The sequence below is a fragment of the Antechinus flavipes genome, chromosome 1, assembly GCF_016432865.1.
Source record: "Antechinus flavipes isolate AdamAnt ecotype Samford, QLD, Australia chromosome 1, AdamAnt_v2, whole genome shotgun sequence".
In the NCBI taxonomy this organism is placed as follows: Eukaryota; Metazoa; Chordata; class Mammalia; order Dasyuromorphia; family Dasyuridae; genus Antechinus; species Antechinus flavipes.
In genome coordinates this window covers 703,242,306-703,267,887 of record NC_067398.1, presented here as the reverse complement: position 1 = coordinate 703,267,887, position 25,582 = coordinate 703,242,306, and the positions used below count along the sequence as shown (strand labels likewise).

General features: G+C 38.7%; 1 protein-coding gene across 1 annotated transcript in view; it reads left to right on the top strand.

The window, feature by feature from the left end:
- The window catches only part of KSR2 (kinase suppressor of ras 2), a 562,622-nt gene that overhangs the window by 369,887 nt on the left and 167,153 nt on the right, over positions 1–25,582 (top strand). Inside the window, 1 exon segment of the mRNA XM_051972874.1 lies at positions 19,633–19,702. Coding sequence (XP_051828834.1) covers positions 19,633–19,702 — 70 coding nt within the window.

Below are 25,582 nucleotides of genomic sequence, written 5' to 3'. Positions count from 1 at the left end.
GAACCAGGAATGGAAAGAGGTCATGAAATCATTGACTTTAGACTGGGACTTTAGAGGTCCTTTAGGCTATTCCCACTTCATTTTGTGGATGAAGTAATACTCAGAGGTGAAAGAATCAAGGATTCTAATGCTGAATGCTTGAGATGTAGAAAGGAACTAGAGTCTACAGTCTCCATAACCTTCACACCCAAGTTAATCCAGATAATAATAAGAAGGAAAAGCAGGAGAAAATTGGAAGGAGACAAAGATAGAAGAGGAAGAAAAGGAGGAAGTAGACAGAGATGTAGGAAGAAGATAAGGAAGATGAAAGAGATGGAGGAGGAGAAAGAAATAGAGAAGGGAGGAGGAGGAGAAGAAAGGAGAAAGAAGGAAGAGGGGGAGAGAAAGAAGAGATGGCCTTTAGATGGTTCTTTAAGTTTTACAAGGTCCTTAACATATATTTTTTCATTTGATCCTCTCAACAACCTTGTGATATGTGTTGATACAGGTGTTAACAATTTATCCCTATTTTACAAATGAGAAAAGTAAAACTTAAGAAAGTTAAGATTCATGCAGGGTCACAGCAAATAAGCTTGAGGTGAGACTGGTAATTCTATCCAGTATCTCCCCCAATCAGTACTGAGGGCACAGATCCATCCTTTTGGGTTAACCTTTGTAGAGGGCTGCCAATTCCCCTATCCCAGACCTTGCTCTCAGCCCTTGCCCTCAGCCATTGGAATTACTGACCCATTGTTGTTATCATAAAGTCAAGAATGAATGGAGGTAATTCAGTCACTTTGTAAGGTTAAAATTTAATCCCTTTAAGGGAGTTGTCTCAATTCTCAGGACTCAGTTTCATCATCTTTTAAATGAGGCAGATGGACAACTTTGTAAGTCTGAGTCTGATGATCCTGACTTCTATAGCTTTCAGCTTCTTCACATATCTTTCTGGTCATTTCAGTTCACTAAACTTTTATTAAGTATTATTTTTATTATTATTAAAATTTTTTATTAAACTTTCTGCAAGGCATTCTCCCCTGATGGTTGCAGAACAGAATACATCTCCCCTACTGGGTTAAGGCAAAATATGTCATTCGATGTGAATGAATCTTTGACCCGAGACACTTTGGGGGCAATAGTTAAGGACTTTGGGGGTAATAGTTTTATACCCCAGGATTTTTTTTTTTGGAAATGACTCGGAGGAAAAAGTATCTTGGTCCAGAGATACCCTTTCTTTGTTTTGAGTTATGGAAAGTTACACTATTTAGTTCAAGAAGTGTCCTCCTTAAGAACTGTGGGTCATCAGAATAAATCACATTTTGGGGTCTAAAACAGACTGAATTTCACCCAACCAGTCACTAAACATCTGAGTACTTGTCTCATCTATCATTCATTGCCCAAATCCAGGGGTGCCAGGTTTCTGAAATCTGACCAAGGAACATGTCCAGCCCCCTTAACTCATCTATCACTCTCTACCAGATCCACTCGGGCAGTAAATTCTAGAGAATGACTCAGCATGGAAATTTCACTTTAGCCCTTTGTTCTTCCATGGGTAATTAACTTGCAAAGCATTAAATACAGTAGAGCTGCTTAATTTAAAAAAAAATTAACACACACACACACACACACACACACACACACACACTGGCATTGAGGGGATTTCAGCTCATGCAACTAGATCCATAAACCTGGTTCTAGGGAATAAATATGTAAGTAATTGATGTTGTTTTGTATGGTAAGGTTCAGCCCTAGCCATCATTCTTGGGCACTGATGATCTATTGAGGAACTTTGACAACAGGTTGACAGCTAGAGGAAAAAATGACCAAGGAGACTCAGACATCTTTGCATTCATCATAACTTATTATGCTTTGCTGCCTAAAAACAGCCTTTTTGTCATGTTCCTTGTCCCAATTAAAGGAGGGGAGGAGGCATTCTGAAATGCATGGGAACGGTGTTTAGGACTCGGCTTCTGCCAGGGGCATGGAGTGCCATGCATTGTCTCCCTTCCCCATCATTGGGGTCCAAATGCCAAGCACATTTTCCTTTGAGTCAAACTTCTGAATCCCAGACTTGGAGGTTGCGACCCTAGACTGTCAGTGTATACTCAGGGTTGATGTTGGTTTTCTTCTATATCATCAAACCATTTGCAATTGAAATTGATGGAGCCAGTGATGGTTGACTTTCTGTCTTTACAAGGAAATTCATGATGATGGCGACCTTGGCCTCTGTCGGCTGTAGTTTTATCCTCATTTGTGTTTGAGCTGGACTAGCCATCAAAGAGGATTTTCTAATTACAATTGTCCTTTTTCCGAAAAGATGGAGATAGCATAGTTTTCTGGGAGTCACAACAGATGAGACCATTAAACTATTCTTCTACTCCTCTTGCCATTTTATTCTTAGCAGTTTTGAAGCTCTCATCAAGGAATAACTTGGGTATTATCTCCTAGATGGTATTAATATTCTCCCAGACCCTTAAATTACTTTATTTTTAAAAAAATAGGTTTCCTTATCTCACCTCAGGCTGAAAGTATAGGGATTCCTCACAAATTTAATCCTAATCTGATCAATTTGGGAGAACTGATATGCTCCATTTCTGACCCAGGCTGATTTGTACCTCAAAAGGAACCCAGTGACTCCCCTATATCTGTCTTCTGAGGGTTTAGCATATTAATGTTGAACTTAGTATAGATGCCTAATTAACTTAGCCCTTTGCAACTCAGAACTCCTGTGTTTAAACAATTTGCCAGTCTCAGCTTCCCTAGTAGCAGGGATTATAGGCGTGCCTCATTCATACATCCATGACATCCTTCACTTCTTCCCTCTCTCTCATCCCCTATACAATTAGTGACCAATTCTGACTATATTACCCTCCTAATGATAGAGAAATGATGCACTTGATATATAGAATGAGATTTATTTGGGGGCATGACTAATAGGAAAATGTTTTATTTCACTATGCATGTTTATTACAAATGCTCAGTTTTTTTTTCCTTTTTTCTAATGTGGAAAGGAAAGATTGGAGGAGAAAAATTACTGCTTGCTAACTGAAATGAATGAAATTTAATTAAGATTAATTAATTAATCAAGATTAAAGAGGGGGCAATAGTTGAAGGGTTTATTTGCCAGAGATGTGGGGATGGATCAAATGTATATTCAGAAGGGTTGACCATGGTAACAAGGGCTTCCTCTTTATCACAGACTACAGTAAAGAGTGAAAGAACGGAAATGATGTCAAAGGATTGTGAGATGAAAGGGGGGAAAGTGGGAATTCTTAATGAATGGGATTGATTTCCTTGGTGAAGTTTGGAGACAAGTCATACACTGAACAGATTGAGAGGTATTGTGGGATACTTGAAAAGAGAAAATATGGTTCCCAAGACTGGATATTATATCATAGATACAGTTTGACCTGGGCAAGATACAAGGAACTGGTCAATATCCAAGTCTTGGTCCCTGGGCCACTTTTAACAAAACCCAAGATCATGTTAGTTTTTCTGGCTGTCATGTACTCCTAGACATGCACTTTAAAGAGGAGCTTATTCCAGTTATTATAGTATCCTGGAAAGTATTGTAAAATGAAAATTGAGGTGAGGATTCACTAACTTTATGACCTTAGGCAAGTCCCTTCATATCTCTGAGCTTTAATTTCCTCATCTATAGAATAGGAACTATAATATTTCTTATACAGGAAAGTTCTTTTTTATTCTGCTAGCTTTTGGGATGCCACAGAAATCAGAGTTGTTATTATAATTGCTATTATTATTATTGAAAAAGATTGTTGAAAATTCACAGTGATTTACTAGACCTGTAGCTAGAACTAGAATACTGAAATTAATTCAGTCAATCAATAAACATTTATTAAGCACCTACTATGTATGTCAAGTATTTTGCTAAGCTCTGGAGATACAGATTTTAAAAAAAGAAAGAATCTCTGTCCTCAAGGAGCTTACAATCTAAAGTAGAAAGACCACATGAAAAAAGAAACTGAAAATGCATGAGATGATGAAGTTCATCTAAGGAGATAGTGAGAAATGAAGAGTTGACTCATCTGTGAGCCATCTTTAAATAAAGGCTTTGGGAGAAGTCCTTTACTCTGCCCCCTGGCACTTCAGTCAGAGGGCCAGAGATGTCCAATACCTAAAGAAGCACATGTACCAAGCTGATGCAGTTTTATGAAGGATAATGAGTTTAGTGGTAAAGTGATTTCCTGGAAGTATGATGATGGATTCCAAACTCAAGGAGTATAGCTGGGAGGATGGGATAGATATAGAATTGGGAGGATGGGGGAGGGAAGAGAAAGGAACACAATTTTCCAAAAATGGTTCTTTTTCACATAATAAGGATGCTTGATGATTAATGGTAAAATTCATCCTTTATTTTTATCCCCCTTCCCAAAAAAGCCCTAGAAGTTCATCCTTATTTTAATGGAACAGTTTTCTGATCTTTGTTACCTCTTCCCTCCTCCAGAACACATTCAAGTGACTCTTAACATCTCTAATTCTTTTTCTATCAAATCCACAATAAAAATAATTGCTTGTGTAACACTCAGGTCCCTTAACGTTTGGTTGTGAGGTTAAAAAAAACCTTGATATACTTTAATAAATTTGGCAGTGGGCCCATTATAAAATATAATTAAATGCCACCACCATTTTCCTTTCCTTTAACAACAGTGAAATTTAATTGCGGCCATCTGAAGTGAGTTGAAATAAATTACAGGTGATGAAGCTGGGATTCAAATTTCTTTTCAGGAAGAGGGTGATATGATCAGTGACCAGATGTTGGAGTTATGATGAATTAAAGGAATATCAGTGCTCTAGTTACTTGCTAGGAGACAGAGATGAGACGATGACATTTATTAAAACGAAGTAGGATTTCAAAGAGTCATATGAGGATACATGGAATAATAGGTTTTGGATGCTGAAAGGGACCTTAGAGACTATCTACTTGAAATACCTCATATTACAAGTGAGCAGATTTGGGATTCAAAAATCAGGGTTTTTTTACTCCAAATCTAATACTTTTCACTATCCGATGCTAAATGTCTCAGAGTATTTTAATTCAAACAAGGAAAGACCAATCACAAAACTTGAGATGCCCAGAGGCATGAAGGGCACAAAATTACTTTCATATCACAGTTATCAGAAAGCACATATATAGCCAAGATCTGGCCTTTAGATGGGGATTTCCCAGTCTTTGATGAAATGATCTTATACTCATAGCAGGAAGTAGGGATTTGTAATCCTACAAAAGACACCCTCTAAATTTGTTACCCAGGGTGTATCAGAATGTTATTGCACCTACTTGGGCAGAGGAATACCGAAGCTGTTCTGTGCAAAAGAACCTTGAGGAGTCATCCATCCAAGATACAGATGGGGACTCTAAGGTCTTAAAATATTCCCGCACCATGGATAACCACACCCATGTAACCATTCTTCAGGATGGTGAAAGTCATTTAGACATAGAAATAAGGATCTTTCAGAGGGAGTCTTGGAATCCCTTCCAGTACAATATCTGTAGAAGGAATGGGGGCTTCCTTAGTACTTTAGTAAGCAATGTGCTAGATTGGAAAAAGAAAATAGGTATGGTTTTTTCTTGGGGAGGAAAGAATGGATGGGGGTAGGAATGAGTGGGGAGAGTGACTTGTTCAACTTCACTCAGTTAATAAATCACAGAATGGGGATTTGAATTCAAGTCTTTTGACTCCAACTCCAGAGTTCTTTCCACCATGCTACCCTGCCTTATTTTAGAGATTGTGATGCTGAGTTGCAAAAAAGGTAGAGGGACAGGCAAAAGAAGGTAGAGTGACTTGGATAGGATGAAAGGGATTGGTTAGTAGAACCAGATTCAAATCTTTGAGATGTTGACAGGTAGAAGAAAACCCTAGTAGACAGAAGAATAGGTGACCATTGGTAAAAAAAAAATTAGACTGGACCAAATAGACAAAATTTCTTAAGAACTAAAGGGGTATCAAAATGGAATGAACTGCCTTATCAAATGATAGACTATCCCTCATTGGAGATCTTCAAGTCAAGGCTTCATCGTCTCTATTAAGTATGTTTTTGATGAGATTCTTATTCAGATATGGGTTATAAGCTCACAGATCTAGACTTGGAAGGTAGGTAACTCAGAAATTATCTAGTCCTATACTCTCATTTTACAGATGAGGAAACTGAGGCTGTGTAACTGAAGTTACACAGCTAGGAGTAATACTCAGAAGTCAATATCTTTCCTAGTCTATCACACTTCCTGACATCCCTATCACTTTTAGATAATGCGACAACATCCATATCTTGATGAGGTATCAGAAGATCATTTGAATGGAGAAACAGGAAAGAAACTTATAAAGGAGGAGAAGAGAAATCAATCTAGCAGTAGGGAACCCAATTTTTTTGAGTGAGATAAAAAGCCAGAGAGCACAGAAGTTAGGTCAGCAAGCAAGTACAGTCACTACAGACTGGGAGAAGATTGATTCTTATTTCCAAAAGCTTTCTTATCTTTAAATAATCCATTCATTCACTTGACTGCCAAGAGATCCTAGAACACAAAAACATTAAGACCCTCTAGACTACATGATCTCCATGGTCCTCTCTTCCTCTAAGAATCTTTTAATGTATGATAGTGTATTCTAAACTCCAAAGTCTGTTCTGTCCTTCTACAAATGCAAGTTGATCTTACACCAGTTCATTCTGTTGATTGTATTTTTTCAGTTGTCTGAAGAGTTCTTATTAGAGTCTATCCCCCATGTCTGGAGATGATGGTAAAGGACCTCTTGGCTCTAAATCTGTGATCCTTTGATTCTTGGTTTGCCCAGGATCCTGGATGATATTGGAGTGTCCAAGTTTGAAGTCTCCATTAAAAGCCAATATAGTATAAATGAAAGATCTCTGATTCTTCAGAGTATAGCTCAAATCTTGATTTTGATGATTTGATACTTGTGTGTATCTATCATCTATATCTATCTATCTATCTATCTATCTATCTATCTATCTATCTGTCTGTCTGTCTGTCTGTCTGTTTATGCCTTTGAGCAAGTCCCAAACTCCCTGGGCTTCTAATGCCACATCTATAAAGTAACTAATTACTCCCTGGGATGCCTTATAGACATAAATGTATATTTAGATCTTGATATTGGATAACTCCTCTTCCCATCTCTTGGCATTATATATTTCCTATAATCATAACTCAGAACTGAGAAGATCCAACCTTATCACTTAATAGATCAGGAAACAGACCCAGATTGGAGAAGTAATTTGCCTATGGTCATATAGAGAGGGAATAAATGAGAGAGCCAGGTGTAGGGGAAGACTGATGGAGATGAGGGTCAACTGACCTGAGTTAAAATCCTTCTCTGCCACTTATTCAGGGTTTGATTTTGGCCGCTGAAGACTAAGTCAGCTTTCTCATCTTATGGAAGAAGAAACTGAGGCTCAAGGGATGTAAGTGAATTGCCCCAAGTCACACGGGTATAGTAAGTGGTTTATGACTAGTTGTCTGAAGCCAGAGTCCAGTGTTTTTCTACTGCACTATTATAGACTTCAGTTTCCCCTTTTGTAAAATGAGATGACTGGACTTGATGGCTTTTACGTTTCCTTTCAGATCAAAATAAATGCTCATTGCCAAGTCAGTTTATCTCTTTGGGACTTGGTTTCTTCACTTATAAAATAAAAGGAATTGAGTTAGATGGTTATAACCACCACAGGGGCCCCTTCCCTTTTTAACTTCCCTTCAAATGTTGTCTTCCTCCATTAGAATGCATACTTCAATGAGGGCAGGAACTATCTTATTCAGTTTTATTTATAATCCCTACTACTTAGCACAATGCCTGGAATAAAGCAGATTTTCTTAAGAACTTTATCATCTATCTTATCTACCTATGTGCCATCTATCTCTCCCACCATTATTTATCTGTCTTTCTTCATCCATCCATCTCTTCTCCCTCCCTTTCTCCATTCCATCATGCATCTATTTATCTACGCCACTGTTTCTATCTCTATACCTTTTTATTGCTTGATTCCTTCATGCATCTCTTTCTGTCTCTGACTTTCTGTTTCTATGTTTCTCTTTCTGTCTCTACGTCTGTTTTTCTTTTCCATCTCTCTCATTTATTCTAACTTTAAACTTATGATTCTATGAAATGACAGAAATGTACTATAGCTTCATACTATCTTCCCCTCCCCAATCTTTAATTATTTATTAGCTATATGATTAAAAGTAGTGCTATTATACCTCTTCCCTGACTTACACACACATGCACGCACGCACATACAAACACACACACACACACACACACACACACACACACTCCTATGTACTATCCTCTCTGACTAGCCCTCCTAGATCATTGTTGTTCAGCTCTGTGTCTCTTTAGTTACTAAATGGGACTGTCAAAAAGAGTCCAATTCAGACCAAATGGATGGAAGTTAGTTTTTGTCCAGGACTTACCATGTAAATGTAACCTTTAGAGGCAGCCTGTAATTAAAATATGCTGCTGCCTGATATATGAGAATTGGATATTAAAGCAAACAAAGTTACTCTCTGCTTATATGAATAATATCAGGCATGGGGTTAGTGAGGGATTGGTTGGCATATTGAATAAATCAGTGGGATTTCAGCTGGAGACTGATTTGCAACCTGAAATGAAAAGTTTAATAGCCTGAGTGTTGTTGTTATAGACAGTTCTCTGGCCCAAAGAATTGCAGGGTGATCTGTATCCAATAAGAGTTGAAAGTTCTGAAAATTACTTCTCTTGGAGCTGACTGGAAGTCCTTTATTTAGAGCTCACTCAAGTTCTCCTGCTTGGATCTATTCGAGAAGAAAATAGCTATGTGTCTGTTTAAGATGGGTAAGGTGAGGTATTGGATCAGGGCCAGGGCTTCAGCTAGGTCTTAGATCTAGATCTGGAAGGGAGCTAAATGACTTTCTAATTGACACCCTCATTTTACAGATGAGAAAACTGAGGTCAGTGGAGTTGAAGTGACGTAGGATCATAGGATCTCCATCTAGAACTTGAAGGGATCTCAGAGCTCACCTAGTCTGAACCAATGATTCTACATTTGGGGTAAACGAGGCCCCAAGAGTTTAAATTAGGATAGTTCTAGAACTCAAAGGGCATCTAGTTCACTCTCTTACTTTATAGGTAATGATACTGAGTCCTATAGAAGTGAAGCCCCTAGCCCATGATCACGCAGTTTACCAATCATGGATGAGATCAGGATATGAAGTCAGCTCTTTCCTTGGATCACAGGACTATGAATTTAGATTTGGATGAGACTTCAGAGGGCATTGACTCTAATATGAGTCTCATTTTACAGATAAGGGATATAAGGCCCTGAGAAATGACATCACTTGCTCAGAGTCAGATTGATAGTACGCTTTAGAGCCAGGGTTCAAGCTCATGTTCAGGGTCACTCCCTCCCCAACGTTTAGCAATCTCGAGGTCTTTTTGATATTTAGAATGATGCAGTCCCCTTCCTTACTTTCAAAAAGGGCATAATGTTATTTCAGAACAGACCCAACAAATGGATAATCTAACTGGTCCTAATTTAGCATAATATGAACTTGAGTCAGTCTTCTATCAACAATGGAGTGTTATTTTCCCAGCTACAAAATGAGAAGCAAGTCATTGTAGTAGCATTGGACTTGGAATTTTGAAGACCTAGGTTACAAATCTGGAACTAAGACACTTTTTTGTATATGTGATACTGGCAGGTCATTTAAGCTTTGCAAATATTACTTCCCTTTTCTCTGCCTCCATTATTGGAATGCTTTGCCCATTTATTCATGGTTCTCTTGACTTCCCTGAATACTCAGTTTAATGTTCACCTTTCACAAGAGACCATTTCCAATACCCCAAGTACTAATACCACCTCTTTTAGATTACCCACCTGCTATTCTATTCTGTATATATATTGTATGTATCTTGCTATTTATTTGTTGTATTTCTCTTAAGAATGGGAGCTCCTTGAGGCAAGGGACAGATTTTTTTTTTGGTTTGTATTTCCAGTTTTTTACACAATGCCTGACCATTTTAAGTGCTTAATAAATGCTTATTTGTTGATTTGCCAACACCGAGATTCACTTTTCTCCTTTGTATAATGAGGATGCTGACCTTTTAAGTTTTTTTCATCTCTAAATCATTGGTCTTATGACCAAACCTTAATTCCATTCAATTTGACCCTTTGAAAGGCATCATGCTATTGGCGATAGTGTATGGAACTTAGAGTCAGGAAAACCTGGGCTAGAATTCTGCCTCAGATACTTGTTGTATATTTTATGGACAAATCTGAGGGGCTTCTCTGAGCCCCAGTTTCTTTATGTGTAAAATAGGAACAATAGTACTTGAAGGAGTAAAGGAGTTGGGAAGACTTGAGATTTGAATTCTGCTCATGATATTTGTTGATTGTATGACTTTGGGTAAGACATGGGAGCTTCAATTTCTTTTTCTGAAAAGTGGGGGTGATAATTCACAGGCTGTCATCAGGCTCAAATGATTATGCCACATGTAAATTGCTTTGTAAACTTAAAAACACAATGGAAATGCCAGTTCTCTTCATCAACATCATCATTATGTCTTCATCTTATGACATTGTGAGGATTGACATAAAAATATGCAAAAGGACTTGAAAGTTTTTTTTCTGAAAATGTCTGCCTGAAAATGTTTTCTGTTATTAATGATAACTCATTATCAGGGAACATTAGTGTTTGTTAAAAAATAAAAACAAACCTTGTTCATAATAATCTTATTAGGTAAGTACAACTATTAAGCTTTAATAATTACAACTTTTCTAAAACTTTGGGAAGACCCTATAGAATAAATGTTATTATCTACTTTTTCATATAACAAGTTTGATGAGCTGCTCAAAATCATAGAGGATCAGACACAAAATTCAGGTCTTTGGTTCCAGGATTGGCATTATGTCCACAATATTACTATACCTTGTATTTATTAAAGCTCTACTGTGTGTAGAGAACTATGCTAAGAATTGGGGGAGAGAAAAAGTTAAGATAAGATAGCAGTCCCAGTTTTCAGGGAGCTTATGGTCTAATCAGAAGAGATACATATGTTGAGAATCATAATACACAACAAGGAAAAGACACTAGACTTTGGTTATTTGAAATTTTTCCTGTATGTAGTTTATACATAGTTTGCATGTTGTATCCTGCATTAATATGTGAGCTCCTGAGGGCAGGGCTTGGCTTTTTGATTTTCTTTGTATCTCTAGTGCTGAGGACACAGTAGGTACTTAATAAATACTTACTGACAAATTAACTTCATAATAGGGATGAGGAGTAAAGTGGATTCCAATGGCAAAAGAATTCCTGGATCAGGAAACTTTCTCCTTCAATACAGATCAACAGTTTTTCTGTTACTTAGAGATGTGAAGTTGTCCCCAGGGGACTAAGAAATGACTTGGCTCAGAGTCACAGGGTCAGAGGCAGGACTTGAACTCATCTCTTCTTGGCTCTGAGGCTAGCTCCTTGACTACTATGAAATGCTGCTTCTATCCAGTGTCCCCAAATTCTTAGTGCAATTTAAAGTGTTAAATGCACCAAGATATCCAATATATTTTGAGAATAATTACATTATTTAGGAGTTGAGATGGACTTAATAAACCATCTAGTCAAAAACAGCTGCCCAAAAACTCTTTCTATTATATTTTCCACTATTAGCCATCATTTCTCTGCTTAGAAACCTTCAGAGTAGGGAGATCCCTGGTACCTCTGAAGACAGTCTGTTCCGCTGTTGGACAGCTCCAAGTGAGAGAAACAGATCATAAATGGAAATGAACTCCGAGGAAACAGGTTCTCTGAGCTCACTGTTTGCTGTTCTGCCTTTATTGACTCACTGTTCAGTCTCTTCTAAATATTTCTTCTTCCTTTATTGTCCCCATCCTTATGTTTACATGACTTTAATTCCTTCTTCTCTGAGATTAAGACCATCTGACACAAGCTCCATCAGATTCTTTCCACTTTTTCTTAAAACTTCTTAGTAATAATCAAGCAAACAATAAAAACTTATTAAACATCTGCTATGTGCTAATCAAGAGGCAGTGTTGCAAGTAAGTAGAGAGATCACAGTTAAGAAGATCTGGATTAAAGTTCAACCTCTGCTACATACAAGTTATACTATCCTGAACCTAGTCATTTACTCTCTCAGTGCTCTGGGCAACTCAGTGCCTCTGCATTGCATAGAAAGTATTGACCTGTATTAGTAAAGGAAGTTCTTTATGGGGGCTCCCAATACTCATGAAATCATACTTAGTAAAAAAAAATTGGGGTTTATAGAAGCATAAATCAGGAGGCAACCCGATATAATAGAACTATTATTAACCCATCTTAAGATGAGGTAAATGGGAAATAGGTTGTGACCCAGATGTCATCCCCTATGATTTATTAGTTTTGATTCAATCTTGTTGCTGTCTCATCAACTCTCTCTCTAATCTTTTCCTTCATTCATTTATCCTGGTTCAATTCCTTATCACCTGTCATTTGGACTGTTACAATAGCTTCCTTAATTGATTCCCCTGCTGCCACTCTCTCCTACTTCTAACATATCTTGATAAGACTTGTGATTTGCTCAGGATCACACAACTACTAAGTATCTGAGACTGGATCTGAACTTAGGGGTCTTCCTGACTCCGGAAGCAATGCTCTGTCCATTTCACCACCTAACTGCCTCATATGAAGGGAAGTGATATAAAACAAGTACAGAATGGCCTCTCTTCCCAGACTAGTTTCTAGTTGGAGCTAGATTATGAAAGATCCAACTAGGGAGTTTCTATGAAAGACAGTAGAGAATCCCTGAAATTTTTTGAGCAGGAGAATAACATTGTTAGACCAGATCCTCAGGAAGAATGTTAGAGATAGGAAAGACTGGTAGCAGAGGAACCAATTAGGAGGCTATTGTAGCAGTCCAAGTGACAGATGCTAAGGGCTTGAACTAGTAGATCTGAGCAAAAGGGGCAGCTTGGGGAGAGGTTGTAGTGGGAGAATCGATGAGACCTGGCAACAAGACTGATCCAAAGTGACAAAGAAGTCATGAGGATGACAGCTGAGAAAAGACCATCAGATTGAGCAGTTCGAGCTCATTGTAACTTTAGAGAAAGCAGTTTTGGTCAAAGGGATGGGGTCATTAAACAGAAGGGGGATCAAGAAATAAGGAAGAGATTAGGTAGTAGAAGCTCAAGCTTAAATGACCTTTTGAAATCTATCCTCCTATGTTTGAGAGGATGCTTTCTTTATTGTTGGTTTCTAGCAACAACCTAATACAATATAGGAGGTGGGTGAGGAGGTAAAAGGAGATTTGAACCCCAAAGTCGTCTCTTGACTTCCTTAAGTTTGTAGTTTATCATCTCTGCCAATAAAATTCTAAAAAAAACATATTTTTTTAAAAGAGAAGACTCCAATCCTCTCTCAAGCCTTATAAGCAATAAGGCAAATAATTCTAACCTCCAGAATGCCTCCTCTCTTGGAGGTTTAGTTCAGGTTCAACCTTCCCAGATGAGTTTGGAAGTGAAAAGCAGAAAGATATAGAACAATAACTTGAGGTGAATGCCTCTGGGAAAGAGAGGACTTCACTCATTCCTTCCTCAGAGATAGGAACAAAGAAAATGTGTGAAGAGGAAGAGACATTGTGAGGTGTGAAGAAATACACAATAAGCATATAGCAACTGCCTGGTCTCTATCTTCTTACAAAAATGGGAATCAAGGACATCTTCTAAGATACAGGTGGTGAGATTGACTTTGAACATCTTGGGAAGGGAGGAACCTTTCTGCTTGTTTTCAAAACTTCTGCATTTTCTGTGTATAGATTTAAAGCATTAAAGAACCTCCTAGACATTTTAGACCAACTATCTTAATTTTACTATAAGGAAGCAAGGCCAGTTAAATGACTTATCCTCTTGTGACCTTTGCACTCTTGAGAATCTAACATAGGGAGTCCCTCACAGGCTTTTTTTTAACTTCTTTTGACATTGAATGGAGACCAATGGAGCACATTGGCTAGCCTGTGGTTATCTTTCTGTCTCATCACATAAGCGACCTGTCTTTGTAAATTTTAAAGCATAATTTAAAGGAGAGCAATTATTATTATATTTTTCTGGGCATGTATTTTTATTTGATGACCTTGTTGATTCTGCAAACCAAGGGGGTGGAGTAGATTGAACTAAATAAAGAATTAGGCTCTTCCTGTTTCTGAATGAATGATCCAATGATTTGTTTTCCAGTGTAAGCTCCTCCTATGGGTGAGGAAACTCTGACCCAAAGAGGGAAAGTAATTTGCCCAAATTCACACAGCTAGTAAGTTGCAGCCCTTGGTCTAGCGGTTGAGATCATTTTTGTAAAGAACTTTGCAAACACACATCAGCTATTGTTAGAAACAACTCTCCTGCTTCCTTGTCCAGGGAGTTTTCCATTTTATTCCCAGCTCAAATGTCACAGGGAGCTTCTGCCGATCCCTCCTGACTCCTAGCCCAAAGTGCTGTCCAACTATACTAGGTTGCTTTTCACCTGGAGCTGATAAGACTAACCCCGTGGGCTTTGGAAAAGAACTTTCTATTATCCACCTGCTTTGAGAACCCTGGACAAAGACACCAGGGACTAGAGATATGCAAAATATGGCTCGGAGTCTGTATTCCTGGTTATCAGAAAATTGGACTGGAAAAAGAGCTTTTGTTCTGCCACTGAGACATCTTAATAGGTACTTTGATTGGTTAAACAGAAGCCTGCTGTCTCAATTTAATTGCTCTAAATGCTGTTTGCTTTTCTGCTTATAAAAGCAGGCCCTGGATTGAGAGAAGATTGGAGTCTTCTCTTTAAAAAAAAATAAGTTTTTAGAATTTTATTGGCAGGGAACATGAACTACAAACTGAAAGAAGTCAATAAATGACTTCGGGATTCAAATCTTCTTGCACCTCCTATATTGTATTACGTTGTTGCTAGAAATCAACAATAAGGTGCCTAATGTAACTGCCAAAAATTCATTGTTGCTGACCTGTGGAAGATAGTGGGAAAATGAAGTTGTGCTATTAAGATTAATTGTGTATATATATTTTAAGGATCTAATGTAATTGAGAAAGTGCAACAAGTGATAAGGCATTCAATGGAGAGATGCTTCTTGGAGAAAAGATCTGCCTCTGTTTATTGGAGAAGGAAACAGTGAGAGTAAGAGGGGTGATAAGTAACAAGGAGGAGGAGGTGGTCCTGAAGGGTCCAATCTCATTCCAGTCCCCAGAGTTAGCCCTAGGGAAAATTGGGAGCCTTGAAATATTTGTCTTCTAAGTCTTTAAGTGGCAAGTTTGTACCATGCATATGGAATAGATTTTCTTAACCTTTTTTGTGTTGTGGAACACTTTGATAGTGTCAAGAACCAGATAGATCATTTTGGATCTCAGAATCATCATTTTAAATGTATAAAATAAAATACATAGCTATGCAAATGAAACAAATTACGTGGAAATACAGTTAAGAAAATATTTTTCGAAAATAAATTCATAGATCTCAACTTAAGAACCTTTGATATAAAGTTATAGAACCTGGGTTCAAATGCTTTCTCTGTTCCTTTATGACTTTATGACTTAAGGAAGGTGATTTAATCTCTTTGAGCTTTGGTTTCTCTATCTGTTAATGATACTTTTAGACTAAAGGAGCTTGCAAATCCTTTCCAGCTCAAAATTGGTTTCCTTTTTCTCTCCCCATTTTCTTTTTCTTTTTTTAAATAAATTCTGTCCTTTGTCCTTATAGCACTCTCATACATGTCCACATGTGTGCCTTAATGTGTATGTTTGTATGCATGTATGTATGTGGGTATGTATTCCACTGCCCAAGCATCACTTCTACCCACAACTGGCTATTTCCTTGTTACAAAGGGAAAAAATAGTTGAAAGAATAACAAGGGGCAAAGTGGATGTATTTGGTTATGTGCTCAGCTTTGCACCATTCTAAGCTACCATTCCTGCTTTTCTGTCAAGGGGAAGGTTCTTTTTTCTTTTTCATTCTTTTTTTCTTCTTTTTTCTTTTCTAATTATTTCCTCCCTCTTTGCCTTGTTGCTTTCAGGAAACTCTACCTTTAGCCTAGGAGGAAAGTGATTTCTCTCTGTGTATTAGAAATTTAGAGTGCAGTGAGGTGTAAAGAAAAAAGTGGGAAATCGATTGGGCATCTAGAAGACTCAAATTCAATCCCACCATTGGCCCTTGCCAGCTGTGTGACCTTAGACAAATCATTGGAGGGTTCTGAGCTGTTGTCTCTTCATGTTGTATCCATTTCTACAATTTCTATCTAATTCTACAATATTCTGCCCAATTTTACAATATACAATATTACAATTTATAATAGTGCCTAAGTCTCAGGCTTGTGAGGGTCAAATGAGATAATGAATGGAAAGCATTTTGCAAACCTTCTTCAATGTTACTTATTGCTTTTTTCCTGTAGATTTTTTTCCATTTTGAAACAGGAAAGAGTGGCTCATCCTTAGTCCCAAACAACAGATGAACCACAGTTGAATAAGGCACAGAACACTATCTATATAGAGTTAGAAGAGAAAGTAGAGACTGTTTGACCCAATCCTCTCATTTTGGAGCTGAAGAAACTAAGTTTACTGTTAGTTAATGATTCAAGGTCATGCAAGTAGAATCAGGGGTAAAATTGTAACTCAAGCCCTCTGACTTCAAAGCCATGGATCATTCCATTGTATTAAGACCAGGATGATGAAGAGTGTTGAGGTCATGTCATATGGGACTGTTCAGGCTAGAGAAGAGAAGACTAAGATGAGATGGGGGTGGGACAGGATAATTGTGTTCAGTATTTGAAGGATTGTGCCATGGAAAATAAATTAACATTGTTCTACTTGGCAATGACTGGAAGCTTCAAAGAGACAAACAGGCTAGTTAGATGGATAAAGACAGATAAAATGATAAATGATAGCTAAAATAGCTAGATGATAGATAAATGATAGATAGGTGATAGATGTATAGACACAGAAAGAGAGTAAGAAAGAGAGAGAGAGAAAGAGAGAGAGAGAGAGCATTTATTTAATTCTAATTTGAGAAAATAACACATAAATGGGAACCAGAAATAAGACAAAGGAGAGAAGAATTGTACCTGGTAAGAGATGATATAACTGTTAAGGAGGAATAGTAATAGAGAGTAACAATAAGTCCAAGCATAAGTGAAGCATTGCAGGAATAACTTCCTGAAATAGCAGTCCTAGGGATAGAATCACCATCAAAAAATGCCTTGAAATTATTAGAAAAAGTTTCTAAGAGAGACATCCAAAAGTATAACAAGCTACCTCAAGATAAAAGGATTTCCTCTGCACTGAAAATATCTCTTTCCTTCCTTCCTTCCTTCCTTCCTTCCTTCCTTCCTTCCTTCCTTCCTTCCTTCCTTCCTTCCTTCCCTCCCTCCCTCTTTTCTCCCTTCCCTTCCCTTCCTTTCCCTTCTCTTATTTTCCCTTCCCTTCCTTTCCTTTCTTTTCCCTTCCCTTCCCTTCCCTTCTCTTCCCTTCCATTCCCCTTTCCTTTGAAATTTCTTGAATTGTCTTTCAATAGGCTGTTTTGGCTTAAATTAAACTAGAGAAAACTGAAGGGAAGGGACTGTTATACTCATCTCTGTATTTCCTTAAGTAACAAGCTCATATTAGATGTTCAATAAATATATTTTCTGCAAGAGATATTAACTTGGGATTGCTAAACTTTTAAAAAACATTTTGCCAATTGTATTTCAATATAATTGGTTTCCTTTGTGGTCTCATGGATCTTATTTTATTCTGAAAAGAGATTCATAAACTTCATCAGGCTGTCAAAGGATACATGATGAAAAAAATGGCTAAGAACCCCCTTATTAACTGAAGTAAATATTGCTTTCTGTTGCACAGATATCTTAAACCCCACCCTTCCCAAACTAAACTGCTTACTTTCTCATCAAAACCTCCCCTCTCCCTAGCTTTCCTAGCACTCTTAAAGGCACCACCAATCTCCCATTCAACCATTCTCTCAACTGAGATGTCATCCTCTACTCACCCTCCATCCCTAATTTGTTACCAGCTCTTGTCAATTCCTCCTGTATAAAATCTCTCATGTGTGTCCCCTTCTGATCTCTGACACTGTTACCACCCACCCTTAAATCTCTTCATGTCTGAACTATTGCTCTAACCTGCTGTTTGGCTTATCTTCCCCAGTTTGTCTTCCATTCAGCTGTCAAATTGATCTTCCAAAGCAGAAGTTTGACTAGTTCACCTCTTTAATCAATAAACCTCAGTGGCTTCCTATCACCTCCAGCATGATATATAATATCCTCTGGCATTCAGAGCCCTCCCTAGTCTGCCTTCCATTGACATTTTGGATCTTACACCTTATATCCCTCCCTCATATACCCTATGATCCAGTGACATTGTGTTCCTTGATGTACCTTAAATTCCATTTTCTAATTCTGGGCATTTTCACTGGTTGATCTCCATCCTGTAAAGCTCTTACCTTTTATCTTCATATCCCTGGCTTCCTTTCCACCTAAAATCCTACCTCCTATAATAAAAAGCCTTTCCCAATCTTCCTTAATTGCAGTGATTAATTCCCTCTAAAATTATTCCCAATTTATCCTGTCTCTATCTTATTCGCAGCTAGATCATGCAATGAATAGAGTTTGGAGTCAGGGGAACCTGAGTTCAAATTCAGTCTTGGACAGTTCTAGTTGGGTGATCTTGGCAAGTTGTTTCACCCCATTGGCCTCAATTTCCTCATCTGTAAGTTAACTGGAAAAGAAATAGCAAAGCCTTCCATCGTCTCTGCCAAGAACCTCTCCCCCATGGGGTATTAGAGAGATGGATGTGATTGATATGACTTAACAATAGCAACAGCAGCAAGAAAATCTTGCTTGCTCATAGTTGTTTGTATGTTGTTTCCCACAGTAGAATCTGAACTCCTTCAGAGCAAAAACTGTCTTTTGTTTTTTTAAAAGTTCCCTAGTACGACAGTGTCTGACACATAGTAGGGGCTTAATAAATCCTTGTTGTCTGACTGACTGACGAAAAATGACTACAGAGAACTTCTAGCTTGGCTTTTTATTTTATAGATGAAGAAAAAAGGACTTGCCTAAGATAGGTCCAATAATAAGCAGCTGTCTGGATTGTCTAGGATTAGGTCTTCTAACTCCAAATTCAGCATGTTCTTTCTTGCCCTGTATTAAGGTGTTCTGCTGAATTTTGTACCGGGACTCTGATACCAGAGACCTCGGTTGGGGCAATAAGCCACTTTATTCACTGATGGCTTTTGCCGACATTTTGTTGTTGTTCAGTCATTTCTAACCCTTTATGACCCTGTTTGGGGTTTTCTTGACAAAGATACTGGAGTGGTTTGTCATTTCCTTCTCTAGCTTATTTTACAGATGAGGAATGAGGGATTTGCCCAGAATCACATAGGTGGTAAGTGTCTGAGGGCAGATTTGAACTCAGGAAGATGAGTCTTCTTAACTCCAGGCTGGGCACTCTGCACTACGTCACCCTTTAGCTGCCCTATCCACCCTTATGACCAAAGAGTTTGGAAATTCTCATCTCCCAGAGATCATCTAGGTCCTGTTCTCAGTCATTCAAAGTTGGAAAAAAATTGTGCTTACCTGCTGAATAATCTGCTCCTTCTGCCTCTCTGCTTTCTTCTTCCAGACACACTATCAGTGCCTCGATGGTCTCCTCAGATTCCTCGAAGAGATCTAGGCAACTCAATAAAACACAGGTAGGCTGGATTTGGGGGAGGGAGAAGGGATGGTGTTCATACTTTGTTTCTCTGTAGGGAAAGATGCTACCTGGACTATTAAGGCTAGCATTCATGTAGCCCTTCAAGAATTGCAAAGTGGGGACGGCTAGTTGGTGCAATAGATAGAGCACCAGTCCTGAAGTCAGGAGGACCTGAGTTCATATCTGGCCTCAGACACTTAACACTTCCTACTGTGTGTCACTTAATTCCAATTGCCTCAACAGAAAAAAAAAAGAATTGCAAAGTGTTTTACATTTGCCATCATGTTTACAAATTGAGAGATAGGTGCTATTATCATTCCCATTTTACAGACAAGAAAACTAAGGACCAGGAAAGTAAGGTTAAGTCAACAAACACTTATTAAATTCCTACAGTATGCCAGGTACTGAGGCAAACTTTTTATAACTATTACCTCATTTGATCTTCACAATTTTGAAAAGTTGGTTTTATTATTTTCTCCATTTTACAACTGAGGAAACCGGGATAAACAGAAGCTGTGACTCACCCCGAGTCACATATCTAGGAAGTGCCTGAGGCTGGATTTGGTCTTCCTGACTCCAGATCCAGGACTCTATGTACTGCATCACCAAGTTTCCCAAGGAAGTCACAGTGAGGAAGCTGAGACTCCAGTCTTGCCATATAGTTGTTGCTTAAGTGCCTATTGACTTGACATTACTCTGACTTTCCGGGCCTGTTCCTTCATCTGTCAAATATGAGATTTGGACCACATGGCCTCTAAAGTCCTTTCCCTTCCAGCATTAAGATTATTTATCCCTCCTGCAAAGAACAGCTTTTCTGATCTAAAAGTTCCCTCTGCTGAGGGCAGGGTAGCTCCTGCTTAGACTTAAGTCCAGCACCATATCCTCCGGTATCTCAGCCTCAAGCTGTTCCCTTCCAAAGAGATCCTGGCAATTTCCGGGGAGAGATGTCAGGGAGGTGCTGAAAGGAGCTATATCTGGGGGATGAGCCACCCGCCTCTGTAATGCCATGTCTTCTGCCCCAAATTTCTTCTCTCATTTCACTGGATCAAATTTTTGACTTCCTGCTGTGATCCATTCCTTTCTGATAGATGGAAAAATGAGTTCTGAGATGAGCCAATGTTAGCATTTGCACTACTGGTAAGTCCCCAAGGTCATGATCAAATGGTCACAATCTCTATGAAGATGGCCTCTAATATCTCTATGAGGGGAAGAAGACAGAGAGAGACAGATGGAGAGATGGAGACACATGGAGAGACAGAGAGACAGATACACACTGAGACAGAAAAAAAGATGCACAGAGACACAGAGAAAGAAATACAGAAAGAGATAGAGACACACAGAGAGATAGGGATAGAAAAACAGCACAGAGCTAAACAGAGAGACAGAGAGACAGATTCAGATAGAGGGAGAGGAAAGATGGAGACAGAAAGAGAGAGAGAGAGAGAGAGAGAGAGAGAGAGAGAGAGAGAGAGAGAGAGAGAGAGAAAAGGAAAGAAAGAGACAGAGAGAGACAGAGACAGAGAAAAAGAAGGCAGAGACAGAAAAAAAGGGGAGGGAAGGAGAAAGGGAGGAATGGAGAGAGAGAGAAAAAGAGAGAGATGTACAGAGAAAAAGAGAGAGGGAGAGAGAGAGAGAAATAGAGATTAGATAGAGAGGAGAGCAAGAAAAAGAGACAGAGATGGGGGGGAGGAACAGCAAATTATGGAAGACTAGAGATGTTCATACCAGAGAGGAAGTTCCAGGGGAAAAGACAATTGCTAAATGTCTCCTTATCCGTAGAGTTCCTTTCTGAATTGAGCCATGGGGTTGCTATTGCAAACTCTATTACTTAGGCATTCCTGCTCTAGATAGGTCAAAATTGTCTTCCAGTGAAGACAGAGGATTTTCATTCTATCCCCTCTGAACCACAGAATCAGAGAACTCAAGGGCCCTTAGATCATCTTGCCTAAGTCTCCTTTTTTTCAGATGATGCTCTGCGAGCCTGCGATGTGCCTTAGCTCACCCAGCCAGGTATCAGCACAACTGCCCTAGAAGCTGAGTGTCCTCACTCCATGTCTGTAAAATCAATTCATCAGAAATCATTAATTAATCACCTAATTTGTGTCACACATACCCTGGGTTAGACACTGGGGGCACAAAAATAAAGCAGAACAGTCCCCGGGCTTATATTCCATTGGGGAGGAAGAATAGATACAGTTCAGTGCTTTCTTCCCAGAGGATGCTGCTCCTCCAAGTGGACTTTGCATCTGATACCACCACTTCACTTAGGAACTGTTAATAACTTCAAGTTCAATAAATTAGCAGAAAACCAAAACAGTCCAAGACCACACAAACTGTAACCAAGATAGGAACTCTTGCTCAATCATATCTTGGGCGGAGTCTTTTCTTACATAATATTAAGGATTAATCATTATCATAATTAATAATTATTTTATTTCTATAGCATTTTACAAAGTTTTATATATATACATTTGTATGTATACACACATACACGTGTAGAGAGAAAAACAGAGAGACAGAGACAAAGAGATTCATTTTTGACACTGTATCTTTCATTATCTCATTTGTTAGAAAACATGATCCCTGTTCTGCTTGGTTCCAAAAGTGTAGATAAAGTCTGCCAACCAGATGGCAGAGTAAATAGAATGTTGCACCTGGAATAGGAAGACCTGAGTTCCAATCCAGTCTCAGACTCTTACTGGTTCTATAACCCTGGGGAAGACACTTCATCTCTGCTTGCCTCAGTTTCCTTATTTATAAAATGAGGGGAAATAATGGCAACTTCCTCCTGTGGTTGTTGTGAGGATTAAATGAGATGATTTTTGTAAATGTTTACAAAACCTAAAGCACCCTATAAATATTAGCTATTATTATTAAGGTATCAAGAGTTAATTGTAATCTTAATGTAAAAAAAAAATCTTCTTTATGATCAGGGTCATTTAGAAGTGGAATTGGCCACCTTGAGATCATAAATAGGATTGTAGCTCTAGAGCTAGAAGTGACATTAGGAGTCATTTGGTAATGTCTGCTCCTCAATTTATACAAAAGAATATGTCTCAGAGATCTTAAATCCAACAGGATAGAGCCAGGGATTAAAACATTTGAAACTAGGCCCTCCAATTCTAAATTCAGTCCATTTCCCCCTCACTGGGATCTCCATGCAAAAGTTACATGCTGTAGAAAAGATTCTTGTTCAGCACTCAAGGCCTTAGAAGTTCTTTACCACTGAATTTTTGAAGATGCTTATGATCTGAGTTGCCTCCTTGCTTATGCTGCTCTTAGCTCAGCAGGTGCCCAGCTCTCACAAAATGCCCTTCATCTGGGCTCAAGTGGACAAAATTCAAACTTGGATAAGCATTTCCTCTAAAAAGCTTTTCTTGTACTTATCATGTCCCCATTCTACAGTAGGAACATTTATGAGAGCTTAGGCTGAGCTTACGTTCAGGGTTTCCCCTATTGAGACAAAAAGTATCTGATAGCAGGTATAGGACAGCTATTTATTTCTGCCATCACAAAATAATCCATAAAACACAAGACTCTTAAATGTTTTTTGACATATTATTAAAATAATCAACAATATCCCTCCAGAAGAATATAATAGGATAGCCTATTGTTTATTATTTTAATAATCTGTCAAAAACATTTAAGAGTCTTGTGTTTTATGGATTATTTTGTGATGGCAGAAATAAATAGCTGTCCTATACCTATTGCTCTTATTATATTCTTCTGGAAGGGATAAACTCCCAGAAGACTTGAAATAATTCTGAGAGATATTTTATGTTCACCTCAAATATATAGTGTCTAGGAGCCACTCAGGGGATGTAACATCTGTCCAGTCAGACATGCATTACTCATTCTTCTGGCAGCACTCATCTGCTTCTCTGGGCAGGGTGTAGTTGCAGGAAGCCCTTCCCCTTGGTTATCTAGCACCCCATTCAGTGACCCAGACCTCTTAATCTCATGAGGTTAAACATTCATCTTCCAAGATTCTTTTTCTCAGGAAAAAAACAAAGAGGAGAAGGCAGCCGACAATTTTAGATCCAGCCTCAATCTCATGTGGCAAATATATGTGATTGCTACTTGATCTTAGTTTCTATATCTGCTATTGAAGAGGGCATGAAAATAACAATAGAATAATAAGAACAATAACTGGCATTTATATAGGGCTTAAAGGTTTAAAAACACTTTATAAATATTACCTTATTTCATCCTCTTTGGGAGGTAGGTGTTATTATTATCCCTATTTTATAAATGAAGAAACTGAGGCAGGTAAGCGTTAAGTGACTTGTCCAGAGTCACACAGCTAGTGTTTGAAGCAGGATTTGAATTTAGATTTTCCTGGCTTCAGATACAGCACTAAAACCCCCAGCTACCACTAAAGAAGAGAAATCCTTCCCTTCCTTGATGGAAGGACAAGGGTCTCAAAAACAGGCCAGCTGGGGGGGGGAGGGCTTTCTCCTCGTTTGTTTGCTGAGTTCCTCTTGGCTCAATCACCAAACATCTTGGAGACACCATCCCACCCTTATTCCACCACAAGAACCAGGGACCCACTAGGAGCTCCTTTATTGAAGGATCCCATGTTCCATGATGTTGCCTTGCTATGATCAGACTACTTGAACTTGAGCCATCACTGCCCTCCTTTTGGGGAACTCTTCCACAGAGCCCTACTTGGGAACCAGGGGAAGAATTGCACTTGGTTTACTTTCTGTGAGTGAACCCTGAACAACTTGCAGGCTGTGTTCTCTAAGTCCCAGGGAAGGTGAAGAGTATACCCCAAAGCTTCAGTGAGCATTTCACCTCCTCATGCTCAAGCTGAGTTGTCCCAGCTGTCAAGCCCATGGGGAGAAAAAAGGGTTCGCTTCGTCTCACAGCTCCCGCTAATTAACTGTAACGGAACTCCAATTCTGGCCGATGAGCCTGATATAAATCACATGCCTCAAAGCCAATACACACTCAGAAATGAATACTTGCTTGCCCGTGGAAGTCCCTGAAGTTTTTGTGAAAAGCCCCCCATCTGAAAAGAAAAGTAACTGAAAGCATATTATGTGCAGGGAAAACAGACTCTGGGGCCTCACAAAACACATTATCTGGAGAGGGATCTGGGGACCTGAATTCTGAGCTAAGTTTATATTTCTGCTCTGATGCTGAGCTGGTGACAATAATCATAAATACAGATGCACCGCTCCTTATAGGCATATTTTTAGTTATATCTAGGTTATTTGAATTATATTCAATTTCAACATGGAGTACCTCCAAAGTGCCAACTATTGTGCTAGGCTCTAGAGAGAGAGAGAAAAAAAAAAACCTAAATAGTTCTTGCCTTTAGGGAGCTTAGATTCTACAGAGGAAAATGCTAAACATACACAGAGAAGTAAATTCGTGTATTGGGTGAAAGATAAAATAATGGAGGAAACTAAGATTTGATCTTCTGAGCATATTCATTTGTTAAGCTGTAAAGGTCTGAAACTCTTGAGTTGATGCACTAGGTTGGATAACCTAGTGCTTAAGGCTAATTACCGATTGGACAATATTCTATAAGCATATGCTTGGAAAATGGCCCTTCCCACTATTCTGTGCTGGCTCGATAATTGGTGTATGCAGAGAATTGTAGGAGGGACTAGGGGGAGGAATAAGTCTAGCTAGAGTCACTTTTTGGGTGAGAGACAAAGAGGAGCGGTCGTGGAGATCCTGCGTCCGTACATCCAATTCACATCTACCCCTAAAGACCAAGAATAAAGACCAAGGACTTTTGCTTATCCTGACCCTGTTATTCTAAGGTATCCAGGGTGCTAACTTGGTTTTCACATTAAGCAATGTACACCAAATGATCAACAAACTGGGATCAGACCTCATTTTAGAGCTGTACTCTATAGGGGGA